The 26,873-nt window shown below is 46.7% G+C and overlaps 1 protein-coding gene across 1 annotated transcript in view; it reads right to left on the bottom strand.

Moving 5' to 3' along the window:
- The window catches only part of LOC144721258 (ras association domain-containing protein 1-like), an 84,445-nt gene that overhangs the window by 25,045 nt on the left and 32,527 nt on the right, over positions 1–26,873 (bottom strand). The window contains 1 exon segment of the mRNA XM_078598749.1: positions 9,056–9,159. Coding sequence (XP_078454875.1) covers positions 9,056–9,159 — 104 coding nt within the window.

Genomic DNA, 26,873 nt, shown 5'->3' with positions numbered 1-26,873 from the left:
TTGGAATGCATAATTTCAGAAAGCATCGTTTCAACACAAGTAAATCTCCGGACCGCTTTCGACATGCAGTGTATCCTCAGCAGAGGCAGGCGTGCTCGAACCAACGCTGGTGAACTATTAGATATTATAGGCAAGGACCTGCCAGATATGGGTCCTAGTTCGACACGTAAATTATATTATACAAAACACGAAACAATCATGAGCATCGCTGTGGAGAACATATACATAAGACAAATGTTTCCTGCACGTAAAATATGCAAGTATCTTTTACACATCCCATCAGCAATTCGGAGGCCACCCCTCTTGGGTGTATGTGTAGGGTAGCTTGCAATGCACAGTGGTGGGTGTGTATGTGTGAACATGAGAGAAACTACAGTAGTTATGAATGATTGCCAATGACCAAAACACACGGAATGTGCCCAATCTTGTCAGATGTCGCCAACGAAGCAGGGTTAAGCCACTTACAGTGCCTGGATCGGCAAACACCAAGCCCAAGACAGTGCAGCAAACTTCATCGTCGTACTGTACTTCTATGCTCCCACGTCTATGATCCCCATTTCCACCTCATTGATAAAAGTGGTGAAATACGGTCAAATAGCCACAATGACATCATACGTGACGTGGGTTCACCTTCATCCAGCAGTGGATTGAAAGAAGGGCGATAAATCATTATAATTACTGTACTCGAATATCATTAAAGGTTGTTGTTTTTATATCTTTCATTCAAATTAATAAAAGAAATATACTTCTAAAAATCTCTCCAATAATGTATCTATTAACACATCGTCCAATAGTTATTCTTTTAACGTTTTTATAAGGTGCAGGAGACCCCCAACCAACAACGGCTCCGAGTCTTGCCCTTGTAAAGGACAGGGAAATGACGCCTGTGAATGAATTCATGGCTGAGTGAATGGATGAGTCAGTGCACAGGTTATCGCGTTGACTGACGTGGCCCAAAACGACTGTAAACAACAAAAACGCTATTTTTAGGTTTTTTCGGTAAAGGCACGTAGGTAAAAAAATTTAATTAATCAAAGTAAAATAAAAAAAATTCGTAAAAATCACGACGTTTCGGTGGCAACACAAGCTTCCGTCTTCAGGTGGAACCGTCGCAGCACGATTGCTGTATCAATACGATAGCTGTATCAATACAGCAATCGTGCTGTGACGGTTCCACCTGAAGACGGAAGCTTGTGTTGCCTCCGAAACGTCGTGATTTTTTATTTTTTATTTTACTTTGATTAATTAAAACATTTTACCTACGTGACTTTACCGAACAAAACCTAAGAATATGAATCCTTGCAGTCACGAAAGCTTCAAATCTAGAACAAAAAACGCTACCCCGTGTCGAGTTAATCGTCAAAGACTTGAACGAATATAAGCAGGCAAGTTCAACAAACGTGCGTACATTTTTAAAAAAAACGAGGTTGCAGTAGCCGTGCCCGGTGCTTTCCCCGCGATTGCATCATTCCCTTTGCTGTCCGCTCGCGACTGCTCCGTGGAATGTGGCGAGCGAGCGATGATCTCATGACCAAATGAGCTGCCAAGTGGCAGCCAAGGAATGCGACTTGCCACCAGTTGAGGTCTGCAGTCTGTAACCGATTTGCCTTGCGAAAGGGGTTTTTCCATTGCAGTCCCAAAAATCGTGCTCATTGTAGCACTTGACATTCTTTGACTTAATAAAATGAATATATATACTGGTAGGAACCTCCTGGTTAAACCAGCCCACAGGGGATAATTGTGTCCGTCCGTCCGTCGTGCATCCAAAAATGGCTGGGTGGGGAGGGGCTGGTCACCTCGTGAAGAGTAGGCCAAAAGATACCCCCCCCTCCCTCTCCAGAGCTCTCTCGAGTGGAGGTCCTTCTGCCGGCAGTGGCGTGAGTAAGGCATTTCAGGGCTGCGCCTTTAGCTCTTACCGGACAATGATCGCCTTATGGTGACAATGACAATGGTCACCCCCCCCCTCCCCCACGCATAGGAAAATGGAAAAACAAATGTAAATGGTTGCCGTGCTTACGGGAACTACAGGAACTGCCCTTCATTTTTGTCACAACAAAAATATAATTACGTGCTGTTGCAAGGCACGCTGGGTAGTACAATAAATAAGATGAATTAATCAATCTCAATTAGTCCATTGGCCGTTTCGAGTTACTGTACATTAATAAGCTTGTCATTTGCAACATTAAACCTGATAAGCTTCACCGAGTCACCATGGGCTTTTAGATTCCCTCCCCCCATCATAATCTGGCACTGACAGCCTAGTGAACTATGGCCAAACGAAATCCGCGATCGACAAAGGGTTGTAAACACTAATATCAGTCATCATATACGTAGTATATTATACAATCATATACATACATACTATATGTATATAGAGCATACTTCACCACACTCAACAACAAAGGTTGTCAAAATCAAGGAGGGGCAGGACGAGTTCAGATGTGGCCGCTGATGTCAGCCAAGGCCGGGAAATGAACTCAGGTCACTGGATTTGTAGGGCAGTGAGTCAAACACGACACCACAACTCCCCTTCATGTTGATTGTGTACAATGTACATGATGACCAGCCCTACCGCTGGCCAGGTGGATCATCTACAGAGCAAGGGGCCGGCCATAAATGACGTCACACACCTAGGGGGGGGGGGGGTCAGACATTTGTGACGATGTGTGACGAGGGGGGGGGGGTTGAGAAATATGACGTCACATCAAAATGCGCAACTTTAAATAAATATAGAATTGTTATAACAACACTAATTGTCATAACAACACTCCTACAACATCAGAGTACAGCGCCACATTAAATACGCACTACAATGACAATAGTTTAAAGCGATTTGAAGCATGTTTTATTTTCAAAATGGAAATATGGTTTGGGGGGGGGCAGAGCTTTGTGACGTCATATTTGAGGGGGGGGGGTCTGACTTTTTGTGACGCCCTGTGACGAGGGGGGGCGGGTGTCAAAAATCGTGCAAAATCGCGTGACGTCATTTATGGAAGGCCCCAAGCGGCTCAGCAGTGGTGAGGTTACGAGTTCAAATTCTGGTTGGTGGTTGACGCAGCCCATCATACCCCTCGGGTTGAAACAAAATCAGTACACCACTTTGCGGGGAAGCTAACAGTGGTTGTGCTGTGGATAGATTCACTCCCACCATCGGGTTTGCACGGTCGGCTTCGTACGGTGCGGAAGAAGTTCAACACACGTGACATTTTTTTTTTACCACTGGCTCAGAGCTGTACACAGAAGATAAGCGCAGCTTCTATTCTCATTTGATAAGGAACTCGGGACTATTTTTTGATACACAGTGTACTGCTGTAGCATATTTAAAAATGTGTCGTATCGCATGCATTTACAGTTCGTGCAAAACATGTGTGTATGTGCTAATAACTTAATTATAGATACTATTAATGGTTTTGGTGGATTTTCACACGGTGATATTTTTGCCATGATCAGTTATGGTAAAATGAAGAAGTTAGCTTTGCCTTTCTCTCATCCATGCCAAAACTGTAGCATGCAAAAGTACAGAATGGGGCTCAGTGTTCCTTAGTTAAATAAATAAGCAATTATTTTTTATTTTGGCAGTGGAATTTATTTTACTGTAACCTATGAGGAACTCGTATCAAGGATGCCGTGTCGATAAACAATAATCAATCTTAGCCCAATGTTAATGCCACGATTCCCACATTTTGTGTGTATTCCCCATACTTGTAATAAATGCTTAAATGGCTCTTCAGACTTATACATATAAGTGAAAAGACACTTATCGTATTTCATCAGTGACACTAATAGAATGTAATCTCAAATCAATATCAGCAATGATCTATGGACTGCTGAATGAAGGCCTCCGGAAGCCTTTTGGCATCTGCCTTGGTGTCGCATTACAAAAATCCATACAGCCCCTGGAAATTATCTAAATTCATCAACCCCATCTGCATGGTTTACACCCGCTTGGATTCGTTCCCTCCTTTGCCTGCCACTCCATCATTAGACTTTACCACTAGCACCGGTCACCATCCCTGAGAAGAACGTGTTGCCCAAGCCCACTAACTTTGCTTAACAGTCAACGCGATGTCGTCTTCAAGTCGCGTACGTGTTCTCGAATTCAGCCTTGAAAACCTGAGCAAAGTCAATTGTGCAACGCAGTTGATGCAATCCAGTTTCAGAATACGTCACCGCTGAGCGCTATATTTGGCAGTAGATTGTTACGCCATAGCGGATGACATCATGCACAACAGGTGGCAGGACAGATGTGGCTATCGGGAACTCCTACACAACACTGTAATCACATCAGCCATGCGCGCACAGCCAAGGGGTAAATGTTCGTCTCTTTCATTCGCGCAGATCAACTCAGACTCTGGTGAGCAGTTCCAGTGCTCATGCGGTGGTTTCGGAGCCGTGCACAGCTGACCGTCTAAGCACCGTTGCTGGTGCGTGCGTATTGACTGGTCACACCACGTTGGTAAGGGGGACATCACAGGAATGAATGAAGTTTCATTTATCTTGACATAACAACTTAACCAAATGCTTTCTCGCACGAGTGTAAGTGTGATTTTTTTCCCACCCCTATTTTCAGAACCTTTCCTTTTAACAGAAAAGAAATGATATTATGGACACAGGTCCTTGCTTAATGGCATGCGAGAAGTAAACTAAGCTCGTATTGTGAAAACAATCTCTAAATAAACAATGTTTGTTTGGCTCCGTTTCTACTGCAACCCATGCCTTAAACACAACTCCTCAAAAGTCATGACCCAATAGCCATGCAACAAAGCATGATTTGACGCAAAAACAAAGGTGCAAAAACACCGACATTGACAGGAACGCTGTGGTCAACCCCAAACACAAATAAATGCAGAAACTGCAATAAACCGTGCTTCTGCATATTTCATGTATACGGCAGAATGCCGTGTCCTGTACCGTCACGTATGAATAAAATATACGTGTAGTAGTTAAATCAGCCCCTCGGCTTTCCAGAACAATATTTCACTTTGAACATGAATCAGAATTGAAGCTCGGCTCATACGTGTTTCCATGCGTGAGGATTCCGGCACGCACGAGTTTCAAGTTAGCGATGGATGGGCAACACAAACAGGGATGAGTTTAACAAAGGACCACTCCCATAGAGCGTGCGCAAGAGTTCCTTTTGCTGGGATTTTTTTTTTCCTACTCAAACAAAATCTGGTTGCGGTAGCCGGGCTTGGCTTGCCCTGGGAGGTTGGGGAAGGAAATGAAAAAAAAGAGAAGTGTTCACACTGCGCGTAAAAAAAACAACGTCCATCCCTGCCTGAGAGCCCCATCCGTTTTTATCGCCCAGTGCTGCCCCCCCCTCCCCCCTTCTGGTGAGCCAACCCCCCTGGGGGTGACAAGGGCCAGGAGGCGGGGGGGGTCTTGCAAACGTAGCAGAAGCCGCAGCCTTGGGACGTCAATCGCATGGCATTAACACAGGAAGAGCGGAAATCTGCAGGTAGGTGTAGCCTTGAGAAAATATCCTGAAAATGTTTCGGTGTCGGAACATTGCTCTAAGGTGTCGCACGCCTCTATACATTTTTTTTTTAGGCCCTGACAATTTTTTTTGACCGGTCTTTGTTCGTTTCTGTCTGGTCCTTTTTTACGTCTTCTTTACGAGTAAAGTCACCTTAACTCAACGTAATTACGTTTGCGTTATTGAACCAGGTGGCAGCACCCGTTGAGACAACCGATCGCTTTTACGAGAGACACCTGTGCGATTGTGGTTGTTGATTGATGGATGTCATTTATTTCCGCAGATGAAAGCACACTGAGATTCATTATCACTTTTACAAGACACTGACACTATACAGAATGATGATGGCCGATGGGAAAGAATTGCAACAGTAGCAGACAAAGAATGGAACGCGTCAACTGGGGAGATGCAGCCATGAAATCAGTTCGTGTGCAGGTGCCAGGTTGATTATTACATCGCAGAATCACGAGGGGTGGCGGCAGCGGCGGCTTGGGGAAGCCTTCATGCAGCAGTGGGTTGACCATGGCTGATGATGATGGTTAATGAAGAGCCAGGTAACATTTATTTATTTCAACTAATTAATTATCAGTTGACGATGCTGCTGCTGCTGCTACCGACAGTGACAATGATGGTGATTCCATTGCTGCTGCTGCTGCCACTGGCATTGATGATGCAATGAGTTGGCTTTAACTAAGACACACCATCACTCGTGGGCCTCTTCCTCTGTCTATCGCCTGCTGTGAAATTTGGAGTTCCTTGCTGAACTGTGCAGGAGGCCCCCACCACTCAGCACCGAGGCCTCTCCTCATCTCAAGAGTGACAGAATCGGCAAATCTGCAGCCAAGCACCACAAGCTATCTGCATCCTGTCCCGTGGATGCAAAATTTCCCACAATTATAACGCTGCGGCAGGAAAGCCGCTGGATGTTTGTTTTGTTAACTGTTTCAGATTTTTTGTTGTTGCCCCCCCCCCTTCTCCCTCTTGATATCCCTCGGAGACTGCGGCGACAATTTTCACTGACACGTAGCATTACGTGGCCGCACAATGTCTCGCGTGTAGTTTTAGTTTACCGCAAGACGCTGGGACTGTGCCATAACAAAAAATATTTATACTGTACATAATTTGACATCCATTTTCACAGAAAGCTGGGCGGGTTAAAGAACGTATTGTATTTGTTACGGAACAATAATATATAAATGTAAAAAAACATACATTTCTTGACAAAATAACCTTTCCATTTGGTCGTGTTTTCCCACAGCCAAGTTTTGCGACGACCAGGGAAGTCTCAGCCCATAAAATCACTATTAAAATGAAAACCTGGGGCTTTGGATGGCTCGCAGTACCTTGTTATGTCATCCTTTTAAGGAGACCTGACCCTCTGTGATTCAAACACTGTCGTGCCTGGCCAAAGGCCATTACAAGCACCGTGTCGCTGTAAAATCTATAAACCGGCGAGGTGCCTCTTAACACCAAGAGCCAGCGCAGTGATCAGAGCAAAGCAATGAAACACACGGTGGGTGGGTGGGTGGTGTGGGAGGCACTGCCTCGACAATTCTCCTGAATTATTCAACTCCTCCTTCCCATCCTTGCACCACTTCACAGTCTCTGTGGCCCCCTGCCCTTTACAAGCTGCCCCCTGCCCACACAGCCACCACTCCCCAGTGCGCCCTGCCCTTTCCGCCTCCTTTAAAAGTCGTCGCCACGAAAGTTGCATTTTCATTGTTGTCCTTAACGCCTGTGATTGCTTTTGGCTGACCCACCAATGTTTGTGTGCGTACATGTGTTCAACTTCTTTCGCACGGTGCATAGCCAAACCGTGGCAATCGTGTGCACACTTGTTGCTTTTCTCCAGATTAATGATCGCACCCGCCCTTCACTGCACGCACGCGTCCATTGTGTGTTCTGGTGTACGTTCAGAATATGTGATCGAAAATGTTCGTATGGATACTGAACCAATGAAAGGAAACTATCAAGTAACCGATCCGATCCGCAATGTAACCAATAACCAGCGGGAACCCTTCGTGAGTCGGACACCCCCACCCCAACCTCCAGAGCGTGGCTGTGCCCCCCCCCCCCCCAAGGCCACTCCAGTGATGTCTGCCTCGGCATTTCCCACCGCCCGGTTCTCCTACCACAGTGTTCTTCATGACACGGCCGGGCCACTGTGAGCCCCTGGTGGTGGCCTTTAATGCGGCCCCTGACGTACAGCCCCTGGCAATGCACAACATGTGACAACACCCCTCCCCCTTGCAAGCGGTGTCGCGGCCCTCACACCGATGTCTTATCGGCGAAAGTGGGCCCCCCCCCCCCCCCACTCTGAAAACGAGTGAGGAACAATGATTTAGCTTGTTTTGATATGTAGAGTATTACAGTATTTTGGGGAAAGTGCTGTTAGCAAGTAGCACCCGTGAAGGCCAACACGGCACACGACATCCACCACTCCCCAATCACGCTGCCACTCGTAACAACTTGCTTTAGTCCACAGTTGCCAAGTCTCAGGTAATGAAGGGGGGGGGGAGGGGAGGAGGGGGCGGTGATGAGGAGGTGGCGGCCAAGGTGGAGTGAGGTGGAGTGAGGAACAGTGGGCGTGAGGAACACGAGGAGCGAGCGGGTTATACGGAGAGCGAGGAGGAGCGAGCAAGGAGGAGCGTGAAACCACGTCGCTCGCTCCACGCTCGAGGCTGATGTGGCGGTGGCGCCGTTCGGCAAGCCTGCCGTGAACGCCGGCGCTCGCTCGACAGCTAAAAACTAGCCCCAGGAAAGGTCCCATATTGTAGCTGCTCGCCCCAAGATATAAATGCCCCCTCTGATAGTGCATTGTCTTTGTGCTGTTCGCCTTTTGGCGCCCTCTGGTCTAACACTGTTTGAGACTAGGCTCTAAAGAAAGCTGTCTCTGGCGTGGACCAATCAGTTTCAAAGACAATGCTATATATAATTATCAGAGCATGTTTTTTTGTTTGCATGTTCACCACAAGTACGTGTGGCTAATGCAGACAGCATTCCTTGAATGAGAATTCTGTTTGGTGTATTAACATCTTGACACCTATAGTAGTAGGTTTTTACCCTTGACACTGGTACAAAAACTGACACCTTTATACAAGGCATCATGTTTGCAATAACCACAACACAAGCAGTCAAAATGCAAACAAAAAGAAACAACTCTGATAATGATAATGATATGCACTGTCCTTGAAGTTGATTGGTCCACACCCGAGACAGCTTTTCTTAGAGCCTAGTCTCCAATGGTGTTGGACCAGATGACGCCAAAAGGCGTACAACTCAAAGACAGCACACTATCAGAGTATTGAGAGCTCGGGGTAAAAGCATTTACACTATGAGACCTCCTTGACACCTCCTGTGTTATTGTTATCTTGACACCTCCTGTGTTATTGCCAGAAAGGGTAAAACCTATTGTTATAGCCCAGGAGGCCTGTAGAAAAACGGCCGACGCATTAAGAGGAAAGGGTCACAGGGTAGAACCACCCCGCGTGACCTCCAACCACCCCACGTGACCTCCAACCACCCCCTTGCTCCGGCGATGCCTGCCGCAGCATTTCCCCCACGGCCCGGTTCTCTCACCTCGTCGAGTTCCTGCTCGGAGGTGCTGCCCAGCTGGGAGCGCTGCCTCTGGCAGTCCAGTCGGATGAGCTCGCGGCAGCGGTGGTGGCACGTGAACTTGCAGACTGCACTCACGAGCGAGGGCGACAGCACGCGCATTCACATTTAGTATGAGACGACAGTGTCGTCTCCGGTGCATCAAATGTAAAAGTATCCATGACACCACCCACCCGGACCTACGGCCTTCTGAGATTCAATAATTGCAGCAGTATTGATGCGGTACAATAATAATAATAGTTCAATTTGTAACGCGCGCAAATTTGCAGACGTAGTGGACGCAACTCAGAGGTGCGGAGCCAAGCTCAGAGTCGCTGGAAAGCATGATTGTAGAGGTGAGTTTTTAAGTCTCTCTTGAAGGAGGCGATTGAGGTGATGCTGCGAATGTACAGAGGAATATCGTTCCAGACTGTTGGGGCTGCCACCGAGAAGCGGCGCAGTGTCTCATTCTCTTAGGTTTTTTTTCGGTAAAATCAAGTGGAACCGTCACAGCACGATTGCTGTATCAAGTAAGATACAGCAATCGTGCTGTGACGGTTCCACCTGAAGACGGAAGCTTGTGTTGCCTCCGAAACGTCGTAATTTTTATTTTACTTTGATTAATTTAAATTTTTACCTACGTGACTTTACCGAAAAAACCTAAGAGTATGAATACTTGCAGTCACGAAAGCTTCAAATCTAGAATGCAGTGTCTCATCAACAGTCAGGCTGCCAGACGTTGCAGGCAAGCACCCATTCTCCTTAAGATATTGGCCCTTGTTCAATACAAAATTATATAATAACAATAATAATTACTGTGTCACAAAAAAATTTGTGTTCCTTGGTAGCAAGTGTTATTTCCTAATTGCTTATGCCTCAAAAGTACAGAACATGGCTATTATTCTCCACTACTATTGCCATTACATTCAGTGATATAGGGGAATTACGATTTACGAGTAACATTAGTACAACAAGCATTACTAAGGATTCTGTATGGTCTGGTACGGGAGGAGGTCCTTGGGGGTTGACACCACGAGTTACCATCAGAGGTGGGACAAAGTCATTGTTATGCAAGTCCAAGTCGAGTCGCAAGTCATCAAATTCATGACTCGAGTCTGACTCGAGTCCAAGTCACATGACTCGAGTCCACATCTCATAGGTGGGACAAAGTCATTGTTATGCAAGTCCAAGTCGAGTCGCAAGTCATCAAATTCATGACTCGAGTCTGACTCGAGTCCAAGTCACATGACTCGAGTCCACATCTCAGAGGTGGGACAAAGTCATTGTTATGCAAGTCCAAGTCGAGTCGCAAGTCATCAAATTCATGACTCGAGTCTGACTCGAGTCCAAGTCACATGACTCGAGTCCACACCTCTGGTTACCATACTGGGTGACACAAACCCTAGTGATGCCACCGACTGTATGTTCAACTTCCTTCGCACCGTACGTAGCCAAACGTTCTAATCGTAATTGATTGAATAAAAAAACCAGGACATAATGAGAAGAAGAATATCTCACAACCCCTGAAGAGGGGAGATCTACATGTGACCGCACTGTCTTGAGTGGACTATTATACAAATGAGTTATTATGCCACAGACGAAAAGTGGAGCTTTTATTTCAGATGTTCTAGGACAGCTACCCTAAACAGGGGACACTCAATAAAAAAAACCAAGGCAGATGGGAAAGCCAGGACAAGTGGCAACTCTGCTCGGCAATTGCGAGGTAATTTAGAATGCAGAGAGGTTCCAGCATCATTGTCATCGCCACACTAGTTTGGCCCTGTTAATGCTTTGTCAGTCATTTGACTCCCTCTCGTGGCCAAATTGTTATTACTCTGGTCAATGGGGTGGTCCATTGCTCCCTCTTGCCCGATCAACAAATCCGCCGTTCTCTGGCTCAGCCGCATCTTCATTAAACTGGAGTCAGTGCCGGATTATCCTAGTAGCAAAAGTAGCTACATTTGCTACAGGTCCTGCACTTTCAAGGGCCCCACGCGAAATGCTTTCAAGCTATCAATTCCGGTTCAGTGATTCTGCACTGCTCTATTACGATAGTACTATACTGCCTTCAACTTTTATGAACGACTGGGTGTTTACGGTTAACGATTTCAAATATTATCTGGCTGTATAGCAAATTAAAAAATACAATTACTTTACTATGCAAGTAAAACATTTGTGTGTTTTAATATGAATGTTTTCTTATATTTAGGGCCCCTTTATAACATAATGCTACAGGCCCCGCACCAGTTTAATCCGGCATTGACTGGAGTATTATGGTCGTCATTGCCCAACCAGCTATCCAACTAACGCAGTACTGTATTTTTTCTATCAATTCACATTCGAATAATCGTTTACGCAATAACATTAAAACACGATGTTGTACTATGATATTAGGGCTTTTATTTTTTCTATTTAGCACGGCAAATTTAAATATTTGCCTAAAGTGAAAAAGCCAGTAAATAATTATGGATTATTTTTATGTAAGCTGTAAGATGTGATACATTTGCACATTTATAACAGTCTTCTCTGTAAGACTGCCAGTACCTTAAAGGGCACCCCGGTTGCAAGATGTTAACTACCTCGCCTGGTATACAAGAGGTCGTGGGTTAAATCCCGACCCCGACGCCATAATATTTAGAGTTTGCGTGTCTCTCTTCCCGTGGTCGTGTGCATTTTTTTTCCGGGTCCTCCGGTTTTCCCCTCTACATTTAGAATCAACGTCACGCGTTTAGAGTATTTGGCTGCTATACATTTCTACATGATAAGCCACTTCGTTGAGCTGTCATTTGTGGCTAGGTCGCTTCTGAAAACAGCTACACATCTCAGTGAGCCTTGCCTGGTAAAATAACAAACAAAAAACTTTAGTTGAATATCTTAAGTGGAGTGTGACACCAAGCGGTTCACGATGGGCCAATGATGTTTTTCCACTAGGGGGCAATAACGGCATGCGATGTTTCGTGAAAGGTCTGACTCCTAAAGTCGGTGCACGTTCCCATGGCTCAGCTATATTTTGAAATCCACTTTATTATCGTGACTGGATTATCAAAAGTGGTAATATCGTCGTCGTCATTAGCAGCAGTAGCAGCAGCAGTAGCAGCAGCATAAATAGCAGTGATATCAGTCGCAGCAACAGCAGCCGTCGGGGTGTAAAGAATCACCCCTGGTGATTTGATGAATTATACATCCCACCCCACGTAACATGACGGTTGCCTGATCTGTGGTTGACCTGACCCATTCACACTTTGAGTGGACAGAGGCTGTGTGGGATTAAAAAATATATATATGCACCAGTGTTTCAATTTCCGCAGCAGGAGAATGAACCGGTGATCTCCGGATTGCCGGGTCCAGTATGCTCACCAGCTCACCATTATGCAGCACCATGGCCGCATCACGCAGAGGTCTACCGTGTGGCATTGTAAAAGGGGGCTTCGTGCTCACTTGGTGTCACAGGGCTACAATCGTTTCACCAAGACCTGCACGGGCAAGAATGATGCCGCTGTTATCATTTTCACTGTCGAGAAACTAGAGGACACACAGCTATTCTGCAGAAGACAAGGGCAACGACTCGGACATGTGCTAACACGATCGTGACGACGATGATGTTGTTCACACAGCAATGGATTATGTTTGTACTGCATCTTGATAAACGAATACAGAGGCGGAGAGGTGGTGTGGTGGTTAGCGCACTGCACCATCAACTCGGTGGCGACTTCATTTAATTTTCATTCCCCCGGCTAACATCGATGGTGAGTGATATTTAAACCGGAGTTGAGTGATATTTAAACCAGTGGTCAGTGATATTAAACCGATGGAGAGTGGTATTTAAACCGATGGTGAGTGATATTTAAACCCATGGTGAGTGATATTTAAACCGATGGTGAGTGATATTTAAACCAGTGGTCAGTGATATTAAACCGATGGAGAGTGGTATTTAAACCGATGGTGAGTGATATTTAAACCGTTGCTGGTCGGTCGTCGCCCATTCGCCAATCCCCACTGACCAGCGGGTGTGAAGTATGGTAAAATAACCCCCACAATCGGACACAGTACGTGGAGGAGGCCTCATCCAGCAGTGGATTTAAAAAGGGCTGTAAAAAATATTATTTTAAGCCAATACCAGAGGACATGTAAAATTATGAGAATAATCGTGTACTGAACACTGTAAATCTAAGTTAAACTTTAAAACGATGTAATTCACGGAATAACATAAAATGCACGTTAATGTAAATTGTGATTGGTGTGGATCTGTAAAGTTAAAACAATAAACATTTGCAGATTAAGTCACTACGAAAGTGATATTTAAAGTTTGAAGTGAAAGATGCTGCAATCGTGATTCAGAGGAAGTTTCGAAAATAAGAGGAACTTTCGACCTCAACATAGAAACTGGGAATTTCTCTTTTGTTTTTGGAAGAGATTTTTATCACGTTATTTGCGTATTTCAATGAGCGGGGGGGGGGGACCGGTCAAACCAGCCCAGTGGCGCGCGCGCGCACACGCGCACACGCACAAAGACAAATATCCCCCGTGTAGCCCACGTAGGCTATTGGGGCAAGTGCTGTTTTGTTCGGCCAGCATGTCACTTGAGGGGTTGGTGAGGCCAGTACCACAACAGGCCGCCGTTGTCTCTGCAGTTTTTGATATTTACCTTTTGTGACCGAGTCGACCTATGGGAGGCCAATAATCGGTTCAGACAATCGCCTACTGACGCAAGCCGTGGCTGAGAATCTAAGTCAAAGAGCCCCGAATGTATCTGCGCCACGAAGCTCACCACCACGACACTCACCAGCTCCCTACAACAAAGACGCACACGAACACACAACACACACACGCGCGAGCGCAGGTGTGAGCTCGTATCGTACACCTGCTTTTGCCCCACGAGGTATTTCTGGGGGGGGGGGGAGGGGGGGCTACGAAGTTGGCTACCGACCAGCCCCTGCCCTTCGCCCTGGTGCACTGCCAGGCCACCACACGGGAGGGGGTGGGGGCACCGCCGCGAGACGGCAGTGCCACGCTCGATAGCCTCGAGCCGCCGCCGCCGCCGGCAGCAGGAGAAGGCTAAATGGCGTGGAACCGCAGTGAAATTGCTCGCAAACAAACCGTGTCATTTTTTTATTCTTATTTTGGATGCCGTCGTTCTACAAGCGGCTAACCTCGTGGTAATAACTCATTGAGATTGTCAGGCGTAAGGACAGCGAGTACGTGGGGGGTGGTGCCGCATCGATACTGGGGAGTCTGCAATTCCTGCGTGCGTGACACAAGGCTTACCGCAGCAGCAGCAGATGCACCTGCATCGGTAAAAGCCTGCGGAGCTGACAGCTAGCGCAGTCGTTGTGCTGCCACTGGACTGGAATTGTCTGAGAGGATGAGAGAAGCAGCCTCTCTCTCTCTCTCTGTGTGTTGCATGGATGCGCCTCTGCAGTGCGAGTTGGCTTAAAGGGACGGGGCGGTGTGGTAGGGGGTGGTCGTGACACAATCAATGATGAACAACATTTAAACCCTGAACAGAATTACAGTACCTACTATATGAGCCAAGCATGTCCGTGTGTCCCGCGCGTGATGTCAATCCACGTCGGTCAGCCCCCCTCATTAATAATCATGAACAGGTGACGTCCTCCACATGGACCCCCCCCCCCCCCTCGTTAATAATCATTAGCAGGTGACGTCACTCCACATCGAACAGCCCCCCTCATTAATAATCATTATAAGGTGACGTCCTCCAAATGGACACCCCCCCCCTCATTAATAATAATTAGCGGCTGACGTCACTCCACATGGGGGGGGCGAGGCGCCCCCCCCCCTCCTCGGCGTCAACTCAACTCTCACTACAAAGGCAGAACCCTCACGTCATCACGCGATCTCCGTAACGCTGTTGAGACATCAAAGTAAAAAGGACGTCATGATGAAGAAGGGATTCTAGATTTGAAGCTTTCGTGACTGCAAGGATTCATACTCTTTGGGGTTTTTATCGGTAAAGTCACGTGGGTAAAACGATCAATAAAATTAAATAAATGAAAACAACTAAAAGAAGGGATTGTAACCTTAAAATGAAATGGGTCTGTGTCACCGCACCCCGACAAATTGCACTCGCATTGATGCAGTGGATATCACGTCGCGGTCTGGTTTTCGCTTGCAAGTTTCAGATTGACTGCAATACACCCATCCATGGACGGGCAAAAGGCGAGTGAGTAATGACAGCGCCTTCAATTATCCATCGTGCGTTCTACTCTGGCTCTCGCCCAATGTGCATGCCAGGAACAGCCACGACCCCCATCCCTGAAGTGTAATTTGGGATTCAACATCACTTGATACAGTAAATTTGGCTGTGACGATCCCACCTGAAGAGGGAGACTTGTGTTGCCTCCGAAACGTCGTGATTTAATTTAGTTAAATTTCGATTTAAAGCTTTCGTGACTGCAGGGATTCATCTTCTTGGTTCTTTCGGTAAAGTCACGTAGAAGGGAAGTAATATCTCATTCTTCACCTGAAGACGGCTGCTTGCGTTGTAGCCGAAACGTCGTGAGAATTATTTTATTTTATTATGTTTTATTTTTATTATTTTATTACTTCCCTTCTACGTGACTTTACCGAAAGAACCAAGAAGATTAATTTAGCTATTTTCATTTACTATTTTATTTTTTTACCTACGTGACTTTACCGAAAAAACCTAAGAGTATGAATCCTTGCAGTCACGAAAGCTTCAACTCTAGAATGAAGAGTATTCAATATCCCACGCGATATTTTTCGGAACACTCAGAGCCTGGCTTCGAGCAGGGATTTGTCGGCATAAGGCACCGTCGCTAGAATACCAGGTATGCCGAACTAGAATAATCCTGTAGAGTGTCATTCTACTCTACATTCCTACAATCCTTCGAACGGAGATGTACAAATTAAATTATCATATAATAAGGGCCCATCCATTGAGTAGGTACGCAAAAATCTGTCGAAACTTGACACCCCCCCCCCCACCTGCGTACGTACGCCTGACCCCCCCCCCCTCCCCCGAATCCTATAGAACAGCCAATATTTAATCCACGCAGAAACGATCAAGGATTAATACTATTAACGTGTTTAAGCAAACAGTCCACCGCCGGCTGCATTCAAGAATTAATTTGCGCACCTTTAAAACGTTTGTCTGGTGTCCGCTCGGTTCAAACGCCGACTGAATCCAGTCGGACAGGTGACGCGTTATAGGGGTTTCGTCAGCATGTCAGTGTCAGGCTGAAGCACAGCAGCGTGATAGCTGCAGTCTGCTGGGCCGTCGTCTCAAGATCCACAGCGTCGCTGGCGTGATCATCATCATCATCATCCAGCATTTGATTGTTCTCACTGTCAGAAGACTCATTAGTGTGACTGCGCTAGTGTTGTTTGACACTGGCCTGCGGCAGCTAAAACCCTGAGCCAGCGGCAGTCTGCAGCGAGGCCAGATTGCAGGATGTGTGACCCATGGGGCAGGCTGCCACACTATGTTAAAGTCACCGCTGAGCTGCGTGATGGCTGCAGTCAGGGGCACGGTGACATGCAAGTGACGCCTCTCCCACAGTCCCACTTCTCCCGGCAGTACTTGTTGTGTGACAGCTGAAGAAACTGAGCTGTGGCTCATTTGAAGGCCAATGTAGACAAATTATTATCGAGGCTTCACCGCCCCCCCCCCCGTTTCCTATGCGTACGTACATTGTGAGTAGAGCCCCCATACGCAAGCGTACACATTTGGGTTAACCCCCCTCCATGCGTACGTACTAAATGGATGGCCCCTAAGGCAAAACGGGTGTGTATTGTAGCATCACTGTATATAAACACAAGAAGCACACATGTTCTAATAAAGATAAAGGTGGCAAAGGGTGCAGCCCTGAAATTACTTGTTCAAGCCACAACTTGTTCAAGCCACAACTGGCGGAAGGGCCTACTCTTCCGCACTAGCAGGCACCTTGGAAGATGTGGCAGGACCCCCACACCTGAACCCCACCATAAGCGACTTGCTGATCGACTCACTGTGGTGTGCCCAGAGAGGCACACCACAGTTTGGGGGGTGGGAGATTTAAACAAAGAAATTGCATCGTTGTTTCAACGATCACGCCACCGGGAGATGGAACCGGAGAGCCCACTGGGTTGCAAGCCCGGTGCGTTGACGGTGACGCGCCTCCGGCAGCGTTGCCCTCGCATTACACCCGGAACGTATTAAAACGTCGTTGAAGGTCATCCCATTTGCAAACGGAGCGGTTAATTTTGGCGGAATTAATTAATCGCTGCAATTCCTTCAAGGAGAGCAGTCTCGGTGTTTTTTTCCTTGTGGGAACGCGTTTTCACTTTTTATTTATTTATATTTATATATACATCGGGAGCCCAATTTTCTGCCGTTCGTTGCGCAGCCATGGAAGCGTTCACAACGGTGCCCTTCGTGGCTTCAGGCGAATCCGCTGATCGCATCAAAACACAGCGCCCGGCAAATCGGCTGCTGCTACTGCAGCAGGCGTCAAGGTCACCTTTCCGGTAAATAGGATAAATAATGACAATGTACTTTCATTCACTTCTTTTTTTACAGCCTTCACACTGCGGAGACATCCCTGATAGAGGTGATTTCCTTTTTTTTACAATTTATACAACCGCTTTAAAGCAAGGTACACACAAGCCTGTAAATCACAATGGCCTGCAATTTCCATTAAAGAAACCCGTTAAAGTATGAATATGCCATTACGAAAACAGACAGGACATTTGTAAATTGACGGTGAGAGAAGTGGTAAATTTGAATCTGGAAACTGTAACTGCCAACAACTCAGATAGGGAGGTGACGGACTGCTGCATTTAGAAAAAAACAACTCCATAGCGTGATAACTCTGCAGCAATCTGAATGCAGAACTCTTCATGCAAATTCATCCCGTAGAATATTTTTTTACAGCCGTAAGATGAGACAACTCGAAAATGTGTTACCTGGGATGTTCGTTTGGCTTCAGATTATCAGATAATCTTTAAATTGCCCCACTGAAGTGAAAGCAAAAGGAGCAGCCCTGCTAATGTTTGCTCACACCACTGCTGATGGAAGGTCGCCTGGTAGAGGGTGGGCATACCCAACACTTTACCCCACCACGACTCGCCGTGCTGTACCCAGTTACACTGCTGGATGCACAAGAGGGGAGGTGGAAATGAAGGAACGTGCACCATTGATTCAGCTGCCACGGCAGGAGATAAAACAGAACCAGCGATCTCTGGATTCATAATCAACGTTTTTGGGTTTAGATCGCGTTATTTATAAATGTGTCGTAACCCTCCACCACCCGACACGGCCAATCATTCTGGCGAATTGCCCGATGATGCTGGATGCAATTACCAGCAAAACGTCGTACTCAAATTGTAAATGTTGTGGTTTCACGCTTCAACACACCGGTGGGCTAAAGCAGTGAACTATTTGTCTTTTGTCAACGTGACACTTTTTTACTGATTGGCCGTGTCGGGTGGTGGAGGGTTACGACACATGTATAAATAACGCGATCTAAACCCAAAAACGTTGATTATGAATAATATTGGTCGCGAAAGCCTACGTGTTAAACTGATCTCTGGATTGCAAGTTGAATGTGCTAACCATCACACCACTGTGGCAACATCCCTCCCGCCAAGATATGAGGTGTAAATAATTAGGAGTTCGAGGGGGTATGTGCAATTAGTTTTAAAAAATCTTAATATATATTTTATGTTTAAAAATACAACAGTTATATCATCGGACCTTTTTTGGCAGTATCAAAGTATGAAAAATAAGAATCGATTCTACCCTTTTGGGGTTCTCTAGTGTGCCACTGGTGAGACGAGGCCATGCAGAAGGCTGCTGTCTCTGGTGTAGGCCAATCCGTTTCAGAGACAATGCAGATATTGTTATTATCAGTGAACGTTTTCTTGCATGCTCACCACAAGTACGCGTGGCACATGTAGACATGATCCCTGGCAAAAGGTATCTATTTGGTGTTTGAACATCTTAACACCTTTGGTTCTTTTGGTAAAGTCACGTATAAAGAGAAAATAATAAATTAAATACTTGCATAAGTATACTAGATTTGTCTTTCTATTTCATTTATACCTGATGATGATTGCTTGTGTTGCAATCTTAACACCTGTTTTATTGCCATAAAGGGTAAAACGTATTCTTATTTTTCATACAACAGTTGTTCCATGTTTTGCAAGGACCATTTTCAAATGTAAACAATGCTGTATCTTGGTATTCAAAGCTGCCCTCTAGGGAAAGTGTGAAGCTTCCGCTGCTGGTGAAGGCCCCAATTAGGAGTAATGATCCTCCCTCCCCTTCTCTCCCAACACCCGATATTTTTTGTGTTGCTTCGCTTTGTAACATGTTTTCTTGGGTTTAAAAAAATTGCATCTCTTTGAATCAGAAAGCAGCGGATGGTTAGCGAACTCCCCGCTGAGTCAACCTGCACACAGTTCACAATTCCTATAGCTGCTTCCGATTATTATTTGCACACGCACGTGCACATTCCATTGTCGGGAGCATGTGAAGCAAGCTCGTGCATAAATCACACAATATGATCATTAGCATCGTTGTGGAGAATATGAATTAAAAAAAATAGATAAGCGTGCAAAATACGTCGTCTTCACGTAACGTACCAGCCTCTCCACACAAAAAAATGTACACAACCTGAATGGATTTTTTTTTCTGCTGAGACAATGAGAAAACCAGTCCAGGATTTGCTTGTACAGCTGTATCTAAATGAAGATACCTATTATATCTCGCAGTTCACCAGCATTCATTGGTTAAATTCTGTTGAAATTATGCACTCCCAGAAGGTTGTGGGGCTGCTAGGTTGTGTTAAAAATTATGTTTTATGTGGGGAGACAGCTTTGTGAAGGAGACATTGTCTGCTCGTCTACTTTAGCAGATATATATGGGTCGTTTGAAATCTGCTTCCAGGGCCCATTCACTCTGCCACACACAGGAAATGTACTGCTCTGCGAGAGTTTAAAATTAATATTTTATCTCCTGATCCCAGGAGCACACATTGGAATAGCGTCAAAGAAAAGAGACAAAGCATTTTTTTTTTAATAAAAAAAAATAACGTACAGAGTGAGGAGGGCACGATGACTACACGTTGAAAACTGCTATCGTGTTAAGATTGGCAGGTCTGTGTGGCACCAAACCAGTGGGCGGTTGGAGAGGGTGTCTGCTTATCATCAGCCCTGTGCCTTAATGACTGGCATTCCCGTTTTAACTGTCACGTGCGCCTGCTTGTTATGACGGCAGATGGTGGGACATGTACCGCAACCCTCGTCATGCTTAGGATTCTTGGGCACAATTACCATTTTTAAATCTATGGGAACACAAGGCCACTTATTCGGCATCACTCGGCTGAAGCCCTGTTCCATGGCAGCGAGCTGTGAGCCACTCTTGTAGTCCGAATTGAGTTTGATTTTTGAAGGCATCAGCAGAATGCTTCGCATGGATGACAATCTAGAATTTAGTGCTTGCCAGGCCAGTTAAGAATATGCATCTGCAGGGACATTTGAATAATTCGGTATCTGAGAGCTTTTATACATGGAGATACAGTATAAATATATCACAGTATTTTTTTTCTGAATGAAGATAAAAGAGACGAAACATTTCCTGTCGACCAATCTGACACTGTGATGTGGTTACATTTCACCGTATGATCCACGAGGACATCACAGCATTAAAGCATAATTTATGCTTGTCTGACTCTGGTGCACAATTTTCACATACAATCCGGCAAACAAAAAAGCCTTCGGCATCTAAATGGAAATTACTCAATACTTTCATGAATGACACTGTGGCCTTAAAATGAAAAAATATATACATACGAGGCAACATTTTGGGCGATGGCTCTTCTTTATAACAAATACATGCAAATTAGACAATCAGTGTGCACTGTGTGGCTCGCTGATGGCAGAATGAAATGAGACAAATTGGAGGAGCCCATTGGATGAAGGCGGCAAGAGACCGTGACGAGTGGGGGACATCGAGAGGGATGACGTTGCCCGGGGAATGGGATGTTAACGGTGAAGAAAAAGAAAGTCTACCCTGTACTCTGCCGCTTGAGTAGGTGACACGCAGTGGACGTGACACATCTCTTAACGCTGTTCATCACAGCACGACCACGGCATCCAACCCTCTTGACACTCGCCAGACAGATAAAATTGCGTCGTTTATTTGATTACACTTAAATCTTGACTTTAAGCTTTCGTGACTGCAGGAAATCATATTCTTTGGGTCTTTCGGTAAAGTCACGTAGGTAGGTTCAAAGAAAATAGCCAAAAAAATATTTTTTAAAAACTACGCCGTTTCTAACGCAACACAAACTTTCGTCATCGGGAAGAAAATAGAGAGGGGGTAAGCTGCTGAGGCAGCCTGTTTTAAAGGTTTAAAATGGGTGTAACCCAACGGAATGGGTGGGGCTAGTGATGTTAATGTGAAAGATGAGCATGTTGATGGAACATGCCGAGCAGCAACGTCGAGCTCGGCGAGCGAGGTGGCGGCTGTGTTGGTGTGGGAAACTTAACCTGTTCATGTAAAATCAAAGAGCCGAAAATAACAACTAACATCGGATGGTGGTAGGATGGGAACATCACAGCCAGTTATCACTTAAACTGGTTGATAATGTCCTTCCAACGATTGCTCAGTTTATACCCATCTCCTCGATCGAAGTTGTGTCTGTGTCTGTATATGTGGATGGCTTCATGAACGAATCTTTGCTGATAGCCAGTGGGTTTTCAAAGTACCTTCGTCTTAGAGAAATCAATTTCGTGTGAGCCCACCGCATTAAAACAATGATCAGCCACGGCCGAGGTATTGGTCCTACCGTGTTTCAGATTTGCCTTATATTCATGAACACGGTCCGAGACATGTCGCTTAGTTTCCCCGGTGTAACTACTGCCGCAGACACAGCTTAGTTTGTAGAAGCCGGGGTATTGCATGTCAGGGATCACATCCTTCACAGCTGGGATCAGATCACGAATTGTAGGAGGTAATTTTCAGCATTGATTTGTTTGACCAAAACCAGTTACATCGCATATATATTGTTTTAGCTATGAAAGGAAATGAGAGGACCCGGAAGAAACCCATGCAGAACAGGGGGAGAACATACAAACTCCACACACAAGTGCATCCGAGTCGGGAATCGAACCCAGGCCCCCCTTTGCTGCGAGGCCCGAGTGTTACTACTGCATCCGCCACCTTGCCGCCCCACAGATGACGACGATGATGATGACGATAATGATGGCAATGGCACATCTCCCTGAGAGTTGCCCTATTTTGGCCACAGGGGAATCCATAATTCCCGCATGCACACCCGCTATCGCAGATCGAACCTCCCCAGAGGTCGCAAACGGGTTTTGATTCCTTACCCGTACCCGTGCCGGGCCACACCAGGGTCGCAAATGGGTACCCGTACCCTACCCGAAATGAGTGACAAACGGTTACTCACCAGTGACTCACGGCCTACCCGTACCCGGCCGCACCAGGGTCGCAAACGGGTACCCGTACCTGTCCGGGTATCGGGTAGGGTACGGGTATCGGGTACCCGGTTGCGACCTCTGAACCTCCCTCCAGGAGGAGGCCGCCCCTTGGCAGTCAAAACAGCGCGTGCAGGGCACGGGAATGCTGGAGGGGGGGGCGGTGGTGGGGTGGGGGGCTGTGTCTCCCTAAATAGCCGCACGGCAGCCAGGCCCGTCTGTGACAGAGGCGGGCGGCACGCACACTGCCGCCACGCTTTTTGCGCAGGAGCCACAGGGGAAGAGATGAATGCGGGGCTGCCGTGCCAAGGGCCGCAAAGTCAGAATTCCTTACGCTAAATATTGCATTGGGTTCACGTTCTGTTGGGGATTATGTCTGTACGTTTGGTGAACTTATTTCACACCGTACGTAGTCAACCGTGGTCATCGGAGGTGCGAAAGTTGGTAGATAACTGATACCATGATTAATATTTAATACCGATTGCTATTATATTTATAATATTGTTGAAATAGAGCCGATTTTCTTGGGTAGGAGATATTTTATCTAAATGGAAATACAATTAATAAATCTACCTCCGTTCTGTATTTCAACATTAAAAATAAAACATTTGTTTAGTCTATCAGCCTATTTGCCTTCTCCACTTATGCTGACTGGCAACATTTGCCAAAGCAAGCAAGATCTGGACTAGTTTTGACCTTCTGGACCTCATCAGCAGAGTCTGGCTTGCTAAACAAATAGCGCCGGTTTACCAGATGTTCTTGCCAAGAGCATTCCCTCTAAACGTCAGGGCCCATGTCAGCACAATAAACAATATTCCACTCTGTAGCTCATTGGGTTCTTACCTGCTTTCACAGCATACGCTGCGTAAACTGCAATGGTATTTAGCATTCCGTCATTCCACGCTACATACAAACACCCATCGACGTTGCATAGCGTAATACTGTAATTTTCTGTTTTGTTCCACAAACCTATTTAATTAAACTCGCAGCTCACAGCTGTGTTGTGGCATCGGCTTAATTACTTCCATATGCTTATCGGTGCGTACACGGGGTCAAATGTATTACACGGGTTACATTATACACGATGTAACGCACGTTATGTTGAATTAAACATATCCTTTTGAATGGCTTACGTAAGAATGTGCAGCAATGCGCAGTGATTATTGCCCTGTGCTGCGACATCAAAAACTTGAGATGGATTCCTGGGCCTAGCCACTACCAGGGGCAAGTGATATCTCACCTGGTCCTGTGTTCCCCTTTCACCAATCCACACTGAGCAGTGTGGTGAAGTATGGTCAAGCGAACCCCATAACAGGCGTGGCTTAGGAAGGCCTTCATCCAACAGTGTCTTGACAAAGCGCTGCAATTAATAATTATTATCATTATTTTCCATCCTGAGTGCAAAAATGTGCTTTCAATTGTGAAATTTCAACGTGAAATCTTGCATTTTGCTGATTGGCCTACTTTACACTGAGAAACACAATTAACTTACGATTCACAGCCAGTCAATCACTCGCCAAAAAACACGCACAAAACAATTTCATGATCACATGACCAGCAACGATTTTCAAGTCCGGCACCGCTGTGCGCATTCCATTGTTGGCATTCCTCGAGAGAGAGAGAGAGAAAAAAATCCATCAACGCTGCAGAAAAATCATCAAACGTGTCGAGAATGCGCAAATAATGAAGCACGTCACCTCGGTAAGCTTGAAGGTTGAAGAAGAGAGAGAGGGTGGCAAAAAATAGTGTGTGTGTGTGTGCACTCCGAAAACCCCGGGAGATGACCGATTGTCCACAACACCTCATGAGGTCACTGTGTGGTTTTGTAGCCAGTCGTATGTACTGTAGGTATGTTGAACTTGGTATGTATGTTGAACTTGGTAGGTATGTTGAACTTCTTTCACACTTTGCGTAGCCAACCGTGCTAATCTAAGGTACGATGGAAGGACAGTGGCTTCCTCATATTGGGAGGAAGAGCGTTCCAGACGGCCGCCATATGAAAGCATGCGATGCAATGACCGTTTTTGTTCGATGTCTAGCCAAAAGCCACTGCTGAGAGGATGACCGGAGTTCGTGTGATGGTTTATGCTCCTTAACGAGGTCAGCAAGGTAGTGTGGTTCATTTGTGACAAGCACAGTTGCGTGTAGCAGTGAAACTCAGGGCTGCACTTTTACCTTTGTCTCAACCTTACAATCTTGTATACTGGACACTGCAATTGTCCACATTCACCGAGTTTTACCATACAGTACAGTACAGTACATGCATAAATACTTATTCGCTGTGTTACTGATTGTTTTGGCAGGATAAGTTGCTATTAGAATGGAGATTAATCTTTTGTTATTAAATTTGTTGATTCAGTTATTTTCCAGCATTGGGATTATTTGCCAATACCGGTTACATTGAAACAAAACATTCAGATATGGAAGAAAAATTGGAAAACCCTGAGCAAACCCATGCAGAACAGGCGTAGAACAAGCAGAATCCACACAGAAAGGCACCCGAGTCGGGAATTGAACGCAGAGAATTATTGCTGTGAGGCACAGGCGTTACCCACTGTGCCAGCCTCCCACACTGATCTATCAATGCCGAGTCCCCATAATCGATGCGTCTGAGACCTCTACAAAGCCGGGTCAATAACCGTGAAATGAAAAGATACAGGGCTCACACGACTCGATATTTATTTTTTGAAGGCTGTCACATCTTTTGCTGCGAGCATTGTTTGGGATGCTTCAGTGCCTCCACACAAATATCAACCGTGTGTGCAAGTGCGCGTGCGTGTGTCTGTGTGCACGTGCGTGTGTCTGTGTGCGCGTGCGTGTGTCTGTGCGCGCGTGCGTGTGTCTGTGCGCGCGTGCGTGTGTCTGTGCGCGCGTGCGTGTGTCTGTGCGCGCGTGCGTGTGTCTGTGCGCGCGTGCGTGTGTCTGTGCGCGCGTGCGTGTGTCTGTGCGCGCGTGCGTGTGTCTGTGCGCGCGTGCGTGTGTCTGTGCGCGCGTGCGTGTGTCTGTGCGCGCGTGCGTGTGTCTGTGCGCGCGTGCGTGTGTCTGTGCGCGCGTGCGTGTGTCTGTGCGCGCGTGCGTGTGTCTGTGCGCGCGTGCGTGTGTCTGTGCGCGCGTGCGTGTGTCTGTGCGCGCGTGCGTGTGTCTGTGCGCGCGTGCGTGTGTCTGTGCGCGCGTGCGTGTGTCTGTGCGCACGTGCGTGTGTCTGTGCGCGCGTGCGTGTGTCTGTGCGCGCGTGCGTGTGTCTGTGTGCACGTGCGTGTGTCTGTGTGCGCGTGCGTGTGTCTGTGTGCACGTGCGTGTGTCTGTGTGCACGTGCGTGTGTCTGTGTGCACGTGCGTGTGTCTGTGTGCACGTGCGTGGAACATCAATTCACGGGTGAGAAGAGTGCTGAGGGATGTGAAGAAGAGCACGGGATCGTATCCCACACACGGGGCTCTCCTTTTGAGCTCGTAAAGACGCCGAGACTTGGACGGTCGTGCGCGTCTGGTGTTGCATTCCTGTATGTACGTGCGTGCATTCATGTGTCATACGACTATGAAATGCTGCACACATGATTATCGCTGGTGCCATTCTCCTGTATATGGTGGCCTATTCCGGCACGAGACGCAGGAGGGTTGGCTGATACACGAGCGACGATTATAAACGTGCGTTGAGACTATTTAGATTAGTTTGCTGCTATAAATGTCCAAATAATGATGGGTCACTTTGTTGAGCTATCACGTGTGGCCAGGTCGCTTGTGAAGAAACACATTCCTGCGGAGGGAGCTGGTAGGAACGTTGGGTTGCTCGGTCAATGGCCAGGGTCAACGGCGGCGTGGTGTATTCCGCAAATATGCCCGACTGTGAGGGCGGGCACAAGCCGGCGTGAGTAGGTTAAACGTTGAGTTTTATAAGGGCACCACGGGGTGACCTGCCCCTCCCCACCCAGCCCCCCCCACCCAGCCCCACCCTCCCTACCCTCCCCACCCAGCCCCACCCAGCCCCTCCCCACCCTCCCCTCTCCACCCAGCCCCACCCCTCCCATTTTTGGATGCACGACGGACGAACACAATAATCCCCTGTGGGCTGGTGTAACCAGGAGGTTCCTACCAGTATAAGTTGATACCTCAGTGGGCTTTGCCTGGTCGGATTGGGAATGGTTGAGTGTTGTATTTGTTTGTGTTTGCGTGATTTGTTTACCTTTTTTATACTTCACACACTACTGTCGTGTTTTCGTATTGTTTGTTGCTGTAACGTTCTTACCACCGTGCCCCCCCCCCCCCCCTTACTGGACATCTGCGACAAAGAGCTTTATAGCTCATCGGATTCCACCCGCAGTATAAATAAATATTCTGATCCT

The sequence above is a fragment of the Lampetra planeri genome, chromosome 11 (genome assembly GCF_965212315.1).
Source record: "Lampetra planeri chromosome 11, kcLamPlan1.2.h2, whole genome shotgun sequence".
NCBI classification, from domain to species: Eukaryota; Metazoa; Chordata; class Hyperoartia; order Petromyzontiformes; family Petromyzontidae; genus Lampetra; species Lampetra planeri.
This window is presented reverse-complemented; position numbering and strand designations above follow the sequence as displayed.